Below are 15,097 nucleotides of genomic sequence, written 5' to 3' on the forward strand. Positions count from 1 at the left end.
ACTAGTTTTGACTGAAATGAAGAATGAGAGAGTTGGGTATGTTTAGCATGGATAATAATAATAATAATAATAATAATAATAATAATAATAATAATAATTTATTTATTTATACCCTGCACATCTGGCAGGGCTTCCCCAGCCACTCTGGGCGGCTTCCAACAAAGATTAAAAATACATTAAAATGTCACACACTAAAAACTTCCCTGAACAGGGCTGCCTTCAGATGTCTTTTAAATGTCAGGTAGTTGTTTATCTCTTTGACATCTGATGGGAGGGCGTACCACAGGGCGGGCGCCACTACTGAGAAGGCCCTATGCTTGGTTCCTATACCTTTGCTTCTCGCAGTGAGGGAACTGCCAGAAGGCCCTCGGCGCTGGACCTCAGTATCCAGGCAGAACGATGGGGGTGGAGATGCTCCTTCAGGTATAAGAAGAGACTAAGAGGAGATATGCCTGGCGTGCTCTGGTCCATGGGGTCACGAAGAGTCGGAAATGACTAAACAACAACAACAACAAGAGGAGATATGATAGCCAACTTCAGATATCTTAAGGACTGTCACGTGGAAGATGGAGCAAGCCTGTTTTCTCCTGCTCCAGTGGGGAGGGCCTGAACTAATGGCTCCAAGTTACAAGAAAGCCAGAAACTGCCTCAGCCCCTAGGAGTTTGTGCCTATGCCCAACACTCCTATACAGATCCTGTTTTTGCTGATAAAGAGTTAATTCCAACTTGCTCTGTGCAATTTACTGCTGGCTCGTTTCTGTCACATCCTGTATCATTTTAATAGTGAGAGCCATGCTCATGAACAGAGATTCGTAAAGGAGCAAAACAGCTCAATCGGTGTGTAGTTTGACTCTGATTGATTTGTGTGTCATTAGTGAAAGGCCTCCATCCACCATCCGCTCAATGACATCATTAGTTGTGATTCCTGCATTGCAGGGCGTGGGCCTAGATGAGCCAGTGTGGTGTAGTGGTTAAGAGCGGTAGACTTGTAATCTGGGGAACCGGGTTCGCTTCCCCACTCCTCCACATGCAGCTGCTGGCTGACCTTGGGCCAGTCACACTTCTTTGAAGTCTCTCAGCCCCACTCACCTCACAGAGTGTTTGTTGTGGGGGAGGAAGGGAAAAGGAGAATGTTAGCCACTTTGAGACTCCTGAAGGGGAGTGAAAGGCGGGATATCAAATCCAAACTCTTCTTCTTTTTCTTCTTTGGGTTCCCTTGTAGCTCTGTATTTCTCTGATTATGACACGGAAGCCACTTAAGGGTAATGGCTGGTTTCTGCGGAAGGTTACAAATCTCTCAAGCCATCTTGCTTCCAAGAAAGCGAGAGCGAGAGCACGTAATGAGGCTATAGAATATCCCTGACCACTGGTCCTGTTAGCTAGGGGTGATGGGAGTTGTAGTCCCAAAACATCTGGGGGGCCGAGTTTGCCTATGTCTGCTTTAGAACAAGGATCCATAGTGTACACTGAAGGAAACCTTTATACCATGCAATATCCTTTTTCTCCCTTCGAGTAGTCAGATTTCAATTTGAGAGCGAACACACAAGGCTAAACAGAGGGGCTGTGTTGCGCTCAAAACTAAATTGGCACCTGGCGTCCGATAAACAATGCAGTGTTCATTTTATGGTGAATATTGGGAGGGACGCAGTCTGCGCTTAGAGAGCTCTAATATAAACTTCTATTGCTGTGTGTGTTTGTGTGTATGTGAGAGTTACACTCCCAAATGTCTGCATCTTCATAGAACCACATAATTGTAGAGTTGAAAGACATCTCCAGAGTTATCTAGTCCAAGCCCCTGAAATGCAGAAATAACAGCTAATGTTAGGATATCACAGAACTTGGAAAAGAAAATCAACAACTAAAGTGATAAAAGCACAGAGAAACCATCCATGCAAGGAATGTCTGGGGCCTTTTTAGTGCAGGGGAACAAGATTAAAAGGGGGTACAGTCAAACTTCCATTCTTGAACAGCTCCGCTTTTGAATGTTTCAGCTCCTGAATGCGGAAAACCCGCAAGTAAATGCTCTGGTTTTTGAACGCTTTTCGGAATCCGAACATCTGACACGGCTTCCGTTTTGAGGTCCCCTATTGAATTGAGGCTTCCGCTTTCAGTTTTTGGTTTCCTAACGTTTAGGAAGTTGAGCAGTCTTCCGGAATGGATTACGTTTGAAAACCTAGGTTCCACTGTACATGATATTCTGGCTAAACATTTAGAAGAACTTTCTGATGGTAAGAGCTGTCTGACAGTTGAATGGACTCCCTCAGAAGGTGGTGGACTCTTTCAATGGAGACATTCAAACCCCTTGCAGGGGTTCTTTAGTTATGATCCCTTTATTGCAAGGCTTTGGACTAGATCAGCCTTTCTCAACCTGTGGGTCCCCAGATGTTGTTGAACTACAACTCCCATCACCCCTAGCTAGCAAGACCAGAGCTCAGGGATGATGGGAGTTGTAGTCCTACAACATCTGAGGACCCATAGGTTGAGAACAGCTGGACTAGATAAACCTTGGGGGTCCCTTCAACTCTACAGTTCTCTGATTCGAAACCTTACCTACAGATCAATCTAATCAACTTCTCCCTTCCTTCCCTCCTTTGTAGGATGTGATGTCCACGTTTTTCCAGTTTGGGGCTTCCATTCAACAGGAAGCCATCATCATGCTAAAATTCATGCAATACTACGACTGGCATGTCTTCTCCTTGGTCACCAGCACTTTCCCCGGCTACCGAGACTTCATCAGCTTTATCAAGTACACTGTGGAGAACAGTTTTGTGGGCTGGGACATGCAGAACATCATCACCCTCGACACGCCCATCGGTGACGCCAAGACGACGATTCAGCTGAAGAAGATCCACTCCTCTGTCATCTTGCTTTACTGCTCGAAGGACGAAGCTGTTTACATCCTGGAGGAGGCCCGTTCCTTAGGGCTGACTGGTTACGACTTCTTCTGGATCGTTCCCAGCTTGGTTAGCGGGAACATGGAAATTACTCCCAAAGAGTTCCCTGCGGGGCTGATTTCGGTGTCCTATGACGAGTGGGACTATCGGTTGGATGCCCGGGTACGCGATGGCCTTGGGGTTATTGCTACGGCTGCATCAGCCATGTTGGAAAAGTATTCGTTCATCCCCGAGACAAAGACGAGTTGCTACGGACAGCAGGAGAACGGCGAACGGCCATCTCACAGGCTGCACAAGTAAGGCTTCCTCTGCTCATTTGTTCTTTTAAAAATTGTAATATCTGCAGCTTTTGAGATCTGGGGGGAAATTACCATATTTTTCGCTCTATAACACGCACCCGACCATAACACGCACGTTGTTTTTAGAGGAGGAAAACAAGAAAAAAAATATTCTAAATGAAACAGTGGATGTATTTTGTGGTTCATGCTGTGGCCACAGACATGTGATCTGACAGTGAGTTTGGAGTAGCCCAATGCAAAAACACTGAGGATCCATGTGGATCCATGCTTTGTAACCACATTTTTGTACCACTGTGGCCCCAGGCAACAGTGGGTGTGTGATTTTTTTTGGTGCTAGATGTAGCCATGTACATGCTATGTGATCTGATGGTGAATTTGGGGTGACCCAGTGCAAAAATCCTGAGGATCCATGTGGATCCGTGCTTTGTAACCACGTTTTATGTGGGGAGGGAAGGAAAAGCACTCAAGGGACAAGGAGCACGCGTGAGGTGTGTGGAGAGTAAAGGTAAAGGTAAAGGTACCCCTGCCCGTACGGGCCAGTCTTGACAGACTCTGGGGTTGTGCGCCCATCTCACTTAAGAGGCCAGGGGCCAGCGCTGTCCGGAGACACTTCCGGGTCACGTGGCCAGCGTGACATCGCTGCTCTGGCGAGCCAGAGCTGCACACGGAAACGCCGTTTACCTTCCCGCTGGTAAGCGGTCCCTATTTATCTACTTGCACCCGGAGGTGCTTTCGAACTGCTAGGTTGGCAGGCGCTGGGACCGAGCAGCGGGAGCGCACCCCGCCGCAGGGATTCGAACCGCCGACCTTTCGATCGGCAAGTCCTAGGCACTGAGGCTTTAACCCACAGCTCCACCTGCTGCTAATAATGAAGAAGAGGGGTATAAGGGGAGAAGGGGCACGCGTGGGGTGTGTGGAGAAGGATGCTGCTAATAATGAAGAAGAGGCGCTTAACGGGAGAAGGCTCCTCTCCTCTCCCACTTTACTCCTTTAAAGCAAGCAGGCTCTGCTTTTCTCCCTCCTCCCCGCTCATCCCCGGCTTAGCGAGCTGAAAAACTTTGCTGCTATGTAGCGAGCTGAGTGGGGAGGAGAGAGGGACAGAGAGCCTGCTTGCTTTAAAGGAACCAACCGGACAGGAGCCGCTTACACTCGTGTAAGCGGCTCCTCTCCTCTCCCGCTTTGCTCCTTTAAAGAAGCAGGCTCTCTGTCCCTCTCTCCTCCCCACTCAGCAGCTCTTTTCCCGCTTTGCTGTTTCAAAGCAAGCCACGGATTAGGGAAGGAAGGGGAACCATGGATCCTCTGCTCATGACTGCAGCAGATCCCTCCCCCCCCCCGGTCACCCATAGGCATTCCCTCCACAACACACACAGACATCTCCCCTTACTTTCTAGGAGGAAAAAAGTGAGTGTTATGGTGCAAAAAATACGGTAGCTGATCTGTGTAGATCAAGGGTGAGGAATTGGTGGCCCTTCAGATGTTGCTGGACAGCAGTTGCCACCATTGGATTGTTAAGTGGGGATGCCGAGAAGGCAGTGAGGGAACTGGCAGAAGGCCCTCGGCGCTGGACCTCAGTGTCCGGGCTGAACAATGGGGGTGGAGACATGCCTTCAGGAATACTGGGCTGAGGCTGTTTCAGGCTTTCGAGGTCAGCACCAACACTTTGAATTTTGCTTGGAAACACCTGCACTAGTTGCCATGTGACCTCAATTCAAGGTGCTCACACCAGTCTTTACAGGCCTAAAGGACTCAGGCCCCAAATACCCAAAAGACCACCTCCTTCCCTACAGATCTTCTTGGGTGTTAAGACTGGCAAAAAGGGGAGGGAGTGGATATATTGGTAGTTCCTCTGCCCTCAGAACCTTTGGGAGTGTCAGCCTGGGAGAGGGTCTTCTCTGTGGTGGCCCCTCATTTGCAGAACTCCCTCCCCACATTAGACAGCTTCCAGGGAATGCTAAAGACCCCCTCTCTTTACCTTGGCTTGTGACACTCAAGGTGCGTATTTTAAGGATCCACTTTATATCTATAATTGTTTGTTGCTTTAAACTTTTTTTAAGATTGTGTTTTAATTGCGGTAGCCCAGCTTGGAACCTTAGAGTGAAGGACGAGTAATAAATTGTATAGTAATAATAATAATCCTTGACCATTGGCAGTGGAGACTGGGGCTGATGGGAGTTGGAGTCCAGCAACATCTGGAGAGCTTCAGATTCCCCACTCCTAGTGCAGATGATGATGGTGATGTTTCATGCACCTTACTTTCTGATGTGGCAGGAAGCTCTGCAGGCAGCATTTTGCAGTGTGCAAGGAGGTCAGGACCTCAGATCAGATACCCGAGCAGTGGAACTCAAGTTCTGCTACCCTTTATACCAACGAGGCAGCTTGAGGAACGAGTTACCAACCCACTGTTTGTATAGCGCCACAACTGGAGGTGGCCAAAGGGTGATATTGCAAGCCCTTATTTTAAATGCTTGCAAACCTTTCTCTTGGGGGACTGTGGGAATGCAGACTCTAACTTGGTCTTCCCTTCTCTTTGCATCATAGGAGACATACAGTGGTACCTCGGGTTAAGTACTTAATTCGTTCCAGAGGTCCGTTCTTAACCTGAAACTGTTCTTAACCTGAGGCACCACTTTAGCTAATGGGGCTTCCTGCTGCCATTGCACCGCCAGAGCACGATTTCTGTTCTCATCCTGAAGCAAAGTTCTTAACCCGAGGTACTATTTTTGGGTTAGCAGAGTCTGTAACCTGAAGCGTCTGTAACCCGAGGTACCACTATAATTGAAATAAGTCTCTCACTTTATGAAATGTTGTTAGGGGAATTTAGAGGGTTTTGTGTACAATTATTTTTAATGGCCAACTGCTCTGATAGTCAAGGATCTGTCGCTGCAGATGAAGCACATAATGAGCACATTGAGAAAGGGAAACAGTGTATTCATGAAATGAGTAGCTGCTTGATGAGTCAAAGTTGCGTTCAGAAGATCACAAAACTGCTAATTTAGGGCTGTTCCAAGTGATCTGTTTATTGAACATCCATTGTGATTTGTTTGCGGGGAGATTAGAAGATGTTGGCTATTTACTGAGCATTCATTGTGATGTGTTTGGAGAGAGGTTAGATGACGTGTCAAAGCAAGTGATATCCCATGCTTTCCAGTGCATTTCCCCTTTACTTTCCTTACAGCAAAAAGTCCAGTCTTTGGGGAAGTAGATTTGTTGTGCAAGGCTCTAATTGTGCAACATTGACTGGGATGTGATAGAATCTGACCCCCAAATAACAATAGAACATAGAACATAGAAATGCCCTTAGTCTCAGGTCACACCACACCACATATGTAAAGCACATTTATACCACTTTAACAGTCATGACTCCGCCCCCCCAAATCATGGGAACTGTAGTTCACTCTCCAAAAAGCTATAATTCTCAGCACCTTTAATAAACTACATTTCACCAGGAAATCATGCACTTTAAATGTATGATGTGGCTATCTAACCACTTAGATCTTTCCTCCCCCTCACTTTCCCTGAACCGCACATATTTTTCATAAAGTTCCATTTCTTTTCAAACAAGGAGCCTTGCTTTCCTGCTCCTACAGAGAGTCAGATATCGATCGTGCCCTTTTTCAGACTCTGCTATTATTTGCGTTGCTGAAAGGGAATGAGACCTTGAAAACGATTCTTCACATAAGTTGTGACAGTGTAAGGCAGGTTCACACAATTGTTGGGTTGATTGTTTGGCAAAGTTGTTGCGGGGGGCACCTCTGAAAAAACACACAATTGACCCTACCTCTTCTTGTGACTAATAATAATAATAATAATAATAATAATAATAATAATAATACTTTATTTATACCCTGCCCATCTGGCTGGGTTTCCCAAGCCACTCTGGGCGGCTTCCAACAAATTATTAAAAATACATTAAAACACCAGTCATTCAAAACTTCCCTAAAAAGGGCTGCCTTTAGATGTCTTCTAAACAACAGATAGTTGTTTATTTCCTTAACATCTGATGGGAGGACGTTCCACAAGGTGGGCGCCACCACCGTGAAGGCCCTCTGCCTGGTTCCCTGTAACTTCGCTTCTCACAGTGAGGGATCCGCCAGAAGGGCCTCAGCGCTGGACCTCAGTGTCTGGGCAGAACAATGGGAGTGGAGACGCTCCTTCACACAAATTACTCTTCAAAAGCAGAGATTTGGGACATATCCAGTGTTAGGGCAAAGTCTTACCCTTTGCCTAGCCACACACTGAGACCACGGCTACACCTGAATGCCTTGTAACTGAACTTAGGCATCATAGTGACCTCCACATTAAAGCCTTTTGGGGGGAAACTGTGTTGGTAGTCGAAAGACTGCATCTACCAGTAAGAAGAAGAAGAAGAAGAGTTTGGATTTGATACCCCGCCTTTCACTCCCTTTAAGGAGTCTCAAAGCGGCTAACATTCTCCTTTCCCTTCCTCCCCCACAACAGACACCCTGTGAGGTGAGTGGGGCTGAGAGACTTCAGAGAAGTGTAACTGGCCCAAGGTCACCCAGCAGCTGCATGTGGAGGAGCGGGGACGCGAACCCGGTTCCCCAGATTAGGAGTCTACCGCTCTTAACCACTACACCACACTGGCTCTAAGAACACTTTCCCACAAGTTCCTTTCTCCTCTCTCAAGATGCCACATCAGGCTTTGTCTCCTCTTCCTTCTTTCCTCCCCTGGATTCCATGACTCTGTCTGAGGCTTATAAAATATCAGGAGGAATCTGGATGATTGCAGCCCCTTATCATAAGGTTTCCAGGCATCCCCGTTTCCCAGGGACAGTCCCTGGATTTAGAAATCAGATGACAAAATCCATCTATTTAGTAAGAAATTGAAAAGTGTTCCCAGATTCATTGAAAGAAATCTGGTAACCTTCCCTTATCAGCTGCATCCTTATTTACCTGCAGCCCCTCCTGCCTGATTACTGATCAATCTATCTGGTATGTTATTCCTGAATGGTTGGAATCACTCAAGGAAAAATGAAATACAGCAGAGAGGGAAACATGGGATAGACTCGTGATTGGGAGCGGCAGCCGAGACCACATAACTCTGGTCCTGAAAGACCTACATTGGCTCCCAGTACATTTCCGAGCACAATTCAAAGTGTTGGTGCTGATTTGAAAGCCCTAAATGGCCTCGGCCCAGTATACATGAAGGAGCGCCTCCACAATGAGGTCCAGCGCCGAGGCCCTTCTGGCAGTTTCCTCACTGTGAGAAGCGAAGTTACAGGGAACCAGGCAGAGGGCCTTCTTGGTAGTCTCAAGAGAGACAGAGGCCAACAACAACAACAAAATCTCTCCTGAGACCCCAGAGAAATAAATTATGAAAACCTGTATTCTCGTACATATACCACAACTTATAGCAGTGCACATCTGTAGAACACATTCTTTTTATGTGACCCACAAGTTAATTATAAACCTTTGGAACTGGTCTTTGATATTCAGAAGAATTTGCAAATGAAATGAAGCTCCTCCATTCTCTCGCGAAGATTTCTTTATGCTTTATTCCTTTTGCCAGTCTTCATTTGTGAGTCAATTTCCCCCCGCAAGGGCAATACATCATACTCTCTTGTACCAAGCATTCGAGTTTGCAACTTTTAAGTCCTTCTGGAATGTGGCTATCGCCATACATGCAGCTATTAAGAGAAATCCAATTAGTAGTTTATCCACCAAGTCCTGATTCTCATTTAAATACAGATTCAGTTACACAAGCTCTGGAGACTTTGTGACATGCTGGTGTGTGATTTTACTCATCTCATTAAATGCTTGTTCCCCAAAATTTACCACCTGGGGGCATGTCCACCACAAGTGCCTATAGCTGCCTCTGTCCCCACACCCTCGCCAGCACATAGATGACATTATGTTTATGCATATATGAAAGCTGCCTATTCCAGAAGCTGCAGTGAGTCATAGCTATCAACCGTCCCTTATTTGGCGGGAAAGTCCCTTATCCCAGCACCGTGTCCCGCTGCTGTCCCTTATTGATGATGTCCCTTAAATTTCCCGGGTTTCAAAGGAAGCAGCTGCTCTCCCTCCCTCCCTGCCGGCCAGGGAGGAGGGAGGCTCCAAATGTGTTGCTTGGCTGCGTTGCTCACCCAATAAGGAGTCTAAGAACGACTGGGGGGTAGAGCTTGCATGCCTTGTGCTGATCAAATTGGCCGCGTTGCTTGGGGACTTGCCTTTGCTCAGCGCTTCCCAGCGGAGAGGTGACAGTGGTTTTCCTTGCTGCATCCCCTTTGCTGGGTTGCTGTGCTGTGGGAACCACCGCTTGAGGCTTTGTTTGGTACTGGCTGGGCTTTCTGCCTTTGGCTTGGAGGGGCTCAGAAGTTGAACATACCTGTGCTTGGAAAATCCCTTATTTTGGCTGCTGATCCCTTATTTTCGGGGCTGCTGGTCCCTTATTTTCAAATCTGTATGCAGTGAGTGTAGAAGGAAGCATCTAAGCTGCTCATGGGGACAGGTTACTGGCAACATGTTGCTTTTTTGCTCAGAGAGCTTCCAATTTGTTACCGGTCCGGGTTCAAAAATTATTTATTATTAAATAAATGCTGTAAAATGTTATACCCAGTTTCTTTCCCTATTTGTATAATAACAATAAATGCACTATATAACCACAAATAAGTTACATTTACATAGACTTTCAGTTCCTGTAGAAACATATCCATAAATATTCACCTAATCAAAAAACCACAATATCCTACGCTCCCCAGTATAACATAGATCATCATATCGCTACGATACATTTTGTTCTTCCTATTATTAAACACCTTAATCTATGCTCCTGGATCATAACTTATTTTAAGATGTTTGGCTTTCCCCAAACTATGAATATTGGTTTGCTGAATCCTGTTCTTTGCTGTTCCAACAGGAGAAGAGCAAACTTAATTTCTCAATGCACTCATTTTCTCATTCCTAGATGAAGCCAGAGGAGCTGGCTTGTAAAATTTTTATTTCCCTTTGAGAAATAAAACATTGCACCTTAAGATTCCACCATCACCGTCTCATGAAATAGGCTTCTCCTTCTGGATAAAGTTGGAATAAGGCAGTGCCAGTTTGGAAGAAAAATGAATAACTCTCGCCATCCTTCCTAACGACACTCATTCAAACACATCCAGTGGTTTCACAGGATGAAGCTAGGAAATGGACTCTGTGGAGAAACTCTCACCCTTTGCTAAAGCCATCTGAGTATGCCTCTGTTTCCACAGGCCTTGCATTACTGATCGTGCCCAAGATAGCTTTGATACGGACCACATTTCATTAATGACTTTAATCCCTTGCACCTTAAATAATTTGGTTGAGCTGGGACCGAGATCTTAATTAGAACAACTCTCATTTCACGCATGGCTGCCTTTCGATGGGCTTACCTGCCGGAGTCGGCTCGCAACGCCACTTGCAAATATTTTGCTTCCTTTTTGCTTTGCTTTGCTTTTTTTTTTAAAAAAAACCAAACTATAATGCTTAAAAAGGTTGATGTTGCATATTCCGGAAGCACTGGGACAGATCAGGGGGTCTGAGATCGGCACATGTGGAACCCTCCTGCCTCTCCCCTGCCCCCATGCTAGTAGCTGGCAGAGCCAGAGGGGAATGTAGGTGTAGCCATTTCACACAGCAGAAGCCAGAGAGTTCTATATACCGTATTTTTCACTCCAAAAGACGCACCTAGTTTTTAGAGGAGGAAAACAAGAAAAAAATTATTCTGAACGAAAGAGTGGATGTATGATTTTTGCGGTTCATGCTGTGGCCACGGACATGTGATCTGATGGTGAATTTGGGATGACCCAATGCAAAAATCCTGAGGATCCATGGGCTTTTACCTCCCCCCTCCCAGGCAGCCTCCTAGCCTCCCTTATCTCTCTCCTGATCCCACCAACCAGCTGTTTCCTTTCAACACTCCCTTCCCTCTTGTTTGCCTTAGTGTTTTATCCTTAGCTGGAGCAGTTTTTTGTTCCTCTTTTTCTTCTAATGCATCTCCTTATTGCTTTAGTCTTCCTGTTTCCCCCCTTTGCAAGTTTGCTGTCTTCACCTCCCCCCTCTCAGGCAGCCTCCTTTATTGCTAGCATCCCTTATCTCCCTCCCGACCGCTTGCTGATCAGCGGCTTTGTTTCAACACCCACTCCTCTCTTTCAAAAAAAAAAGCATGATCTGCTTTTTGCCCCTGGGCAATTCGGGTCGAGGGACCACACATTCGCTCCATAAGACGCACAGACATTTCCCCTTAAGTTTTAGGAAGAAAAAATGTGTCTTATGGAGGCAAGCAAGAAGCATTACAGAGCAGGGACATGTTCCAGGCAAGCGAGAGCACTCAGGAAAGGTGTGGAGGAGTGCTGATGATGAGGAGACCCCTGAGGGCCATTTTGAGAGGTCTAGAGGGCCACATATACCCAGCCTCCGTTTTCAAGGCAATGCCACGAGGAGTAAATCAACAGTGACATTATGATGCCCTGTTTGCATACACACCATCCTTCTGGATGTCCTCATTAAAAAGCTGACTGACATGAACCTTTCTTCTACCATCTGCGACTGGATTAAAGACTTTCTGATAGATCGGACACAAACAGTGAGGATTGGACATATAACATCTAATTCCTTGAAAATCAGCACTGGCACACCACAGGGATCTGTGCTAAGTCCCTACCTGTATTCATTGTATACATACGATTGTGTATCATCTGACCCGTCTACTGCAGTTATTAAGCTTGCAGATGACACCACCATAATGGGTTTAATAACAGGTGGAGACGAATCAGCGTATAGAGGGGAGGTCCAAAAAATATCTACATGGTGCCTAAGGTACAACTTGCACCTTAATATCAGCAAGACAAAGGAGATGGTGTTGGACTTTCGGCGGAAAAGAGGAGAACTAGCCCCACTGTACATCACGGAGGGCTGTGTGGAGAGAGTCTCTTCCTTTCAATTCCTAGGAGTTTATCTCAGTGAAGACCTTACTTGGAAAATAAATACAACCCAGGTGGTACAGAAAGCCCAAAAGAGACTCTGTCTCCTCAGAGTATTGTGAAAGAACGATGTCAATCAACATTTGATGATCTCTTTCTACCGGTCAACAATAGAAAGTGTCCTTTCATCACGGTATGGTACGCTGGTTTGGCATCACCTGATAGGAAGTGCCTACATAGGGTGGTGAATACAGCACAATATATTATGGGCTGTCCCGTGAATCCGCTGGATGAAATAGCGGAAGAACGTTGCCTCAGGAGAGTGAGGAAAATTCTCAGGGATGATTCACACCCTGGCCGGCACTTTCTTGATCTCCTGCCCTCAGGCAGAAGATATAGAAGCATGATTAGTCACACCAACAGGGTAAAGAACAGCTTCTATCCATGGGCTGTTAGGCTCCTGAATGAAAAGATAACAACAGGGCAACTGACTGTCGGGTTTGGTGGGTGTGTGTCAGTAAACGAGGGGAATTAAGACTAAGAGAGCTGAGTGGGGGGTGCTCGTGTAATCTCACTGTATACAAGTTGTACAAGTGACAATAAAGTATTTCAATACTGGTGTTATACACAACCCAACCCAATCCCCAAGAGGTGAGAGACTCCGGGGATGCCAGCATCTACCGAGGGTCTGGTTCCTTGGAATGAAGGTCAGTGGAGATGTCTTTAGGATGTATGGTTTTATTTACACACATATCTACAACCTGAGCATAGGGTAGAGGCTCGGATAACGCTAGTTGGGTTTAAAAAAGCTCTGTGAAAAGGTTGGAATAATGTCTAAAGAGAAAAAGAAGGAAAGAGAAAATAATGTCAATATAAGCTAGGATTTGTGTGAATTTGTTAAATTAGGGTATGGATGATTTCAGGGGAAGCTGAAGGAAGTCTTATAGAAAGAAATCTGCGATAACAAGGTGTAAACTGTTTTATTTTCTTGTTTGTTATGATTTAAAAAACAATAAAAATTATGCAAAAAAAAAAAGAGCATAGGGTAGAGGGGCTCACAGCATCAACACCCGAACAGATCTTGCTTCCCCATTAGGTCTCCCAGGAAGGCTTGAGCCCAGGCCAGGGCACAGCATGGCCCTGTGTCCCCAGCTTACAGCACCAGTCCATCTCTTTATCACAGCTTCTCCTATACAAAAGGTCCCCTTAGCTTATTGTTCTACACCCTGGAATAATGTGGCACCCAACCAAGTTAGTTGGGGAAAGATCCACTCATTTGTCTGTATTGCAACCTTTTTGGAGATGATAAATCACAACACTTAGCCAAAGCCATTACTTTAACAAAGAAACTGGTTGGGCTGGCTTAGCAACCTCTTCAACTACATTCTAAGCAAACTTAGACCCAGGATGATTTCCCCAAACTAATAACACTATAGTCATACCTCAGGTTACAGACACTTCAGGTTGCATTTTTTCGGGTTATGGACCCGCCAGAACCTGGAAGTCCTGGAACATGTTACTTCTAGGTTTCGGGGGTCGCGCATGCGCAGAAGCACCAAATCACAACCCGCGCGTGTGCAGATGTGCCGCTGTGGGTTGTGAATGCTGCTGGTTGTGAATGTGCATCCTGCAAGGATCACGTTTGCAACCAAAATGTCCACTGTACTCTCCAATAGCTCCATACTATGTTCACAGGGCCAGCCCCACCATGATCCAGAGTGAGGCATCTGCCACAGGCAGTGGATACTGGAGGATGGAAGCAGCCTCCCTGGCTGCTCCCGTTCTTCTGAGCTGGCAGTCCCTAAGGGTGAAGGCAGTTCAAAGATGGAGTTGAGTCTTTATTAGCAAAAACACGATCTCCATAGACTTGGTTGTGTGTCAGGCCTAATGAGCAGAGCACCTCATTCCCGGTAATCTTCCTCGATGAAAATCAGCTCTCTTCTGGTTCTGGGAGACAAGGCGGAGGGGAGGTTATCACAGCAGAAAACACCCATGACTCTTCACTAGCCTGATCCATCAGGCCAGAGGTATAGCATTGGTGGGGTGAGGGAGGGCCATTTCCCTGGGTGCATTTTTCCCCAGGGCGCATTTTGCTCCTTGCGCTGCCTCTGCCAGCCTCCCGCTGCTTTGTGAGTCCGATCCCATATCCCAGCTAAAGTGCTCGTTTTAACATCCTTAAAATATCAGCGACTTCCCTTCTTTTCTTTCTGTGGTTCATTTTGTATATCTTATATCCCTGCATATTTTACAAAAACTGTACCATTCTGCATTCCATTATTCCACCCATCAAAACTTATTTACACTGTTGGATTTATTTTAATGCTGCCAGCCTTTTCAGCTGTACACAGTTATTTCCCATATATTCAAGAAATGTTTTCCAATCTTCTCTAAATGTATGTTCTTCTTGTTCTTTTATTCTATATGTTAAGTCTGCAAGCTGCGCATATTCCGTCAACTTAAGTTGCCATACTTTGACTGGGATCTCGCTCGTTTTCCATTTTTTGGGCTAGCAAAACACGGGCCACAGTAGTGGCATACATAACTAACCTTTTTTGACACTTGGAAATTTCAGTCTGAATTATCCCCCAAAGAAAGAACTCTGGGGTTTTTTGGGGGGAAAGTACTTTTAAACATTTTTTTTAATTCATTATGGGGGGAAAATGGATCATTTCCCAGTACCCTTTTACGCTTTTACAAGTCCAGTTTCTGCCCCTGATTCTGAACTTCTCTGTGCCATAGATTCTGCACTCCCTAAGCCCTGTCACCTCTCCAGCTTCCAACATCTCCTTTTCCAAGTCTTTGTGTGTTCAGGCTCAGATATCTCCCCCCTAAATAAATTCACATTTGACTCAAATTTTAGTTTTGGTTTTGGGCAGAATTTAGGCCACAACTTTATTGATTACAGAAAGTGAGTGGTTGCATAGGGTCTGGTTCGACTAGCTCCCTGCACCCTTGCAGGCAGCGCTGACCCAGGGCACCAGCATAGGTCAGCCAAGGG

General features: G+C 45.9%; 2 protein-coding genes across 3 annotated transcripts in view; both read left to right on the top strand.

Annotated features, from left to right (window-relative positions):
• Positions 1-15,097, top strand: part of LOC310831093 (myosin-11) — a 1,553,087-nt gene that overhangs the window by 817,056 nt on the left and 720,934 nt on the right. The window lies entirely within an intron of this gene.
• GRIN2A (glutamate ionotropic receptor NMDA type subunit 2A) overlaps positions 1-15,097 on the top strand; it is a 213,513-nt gene that overhangs the window by 128,677 nt on the left and 69,739 nt on the right. For both annotated transcript variants that reach the window (XM_083711283.1, XM_083711282.1), the window contains exon 4: positions 2,598-3,190. In XM_083711283.1, the coding sequence (XP_083567409.1) occupies positions 2,598-3,190 (593 nt within the window). The remainder of the gene's footprint in view (positions 1-2,597; positions 3,191-15,097) is intronic.

The sequence above is a fragment of the Podarcis gaigeae genome, assembly GCF_964106915.1.
Source record: "Podarcis gaigeae genome assembly, chromosome: 14".
Classification (NCBI taxonomy): domain Eukaryota; kingdom Metazoa; phylum Chordata; class Lepidosauria; order Squamata; family Lacertidae; genus Podarcis; species Podarcis gaigeae.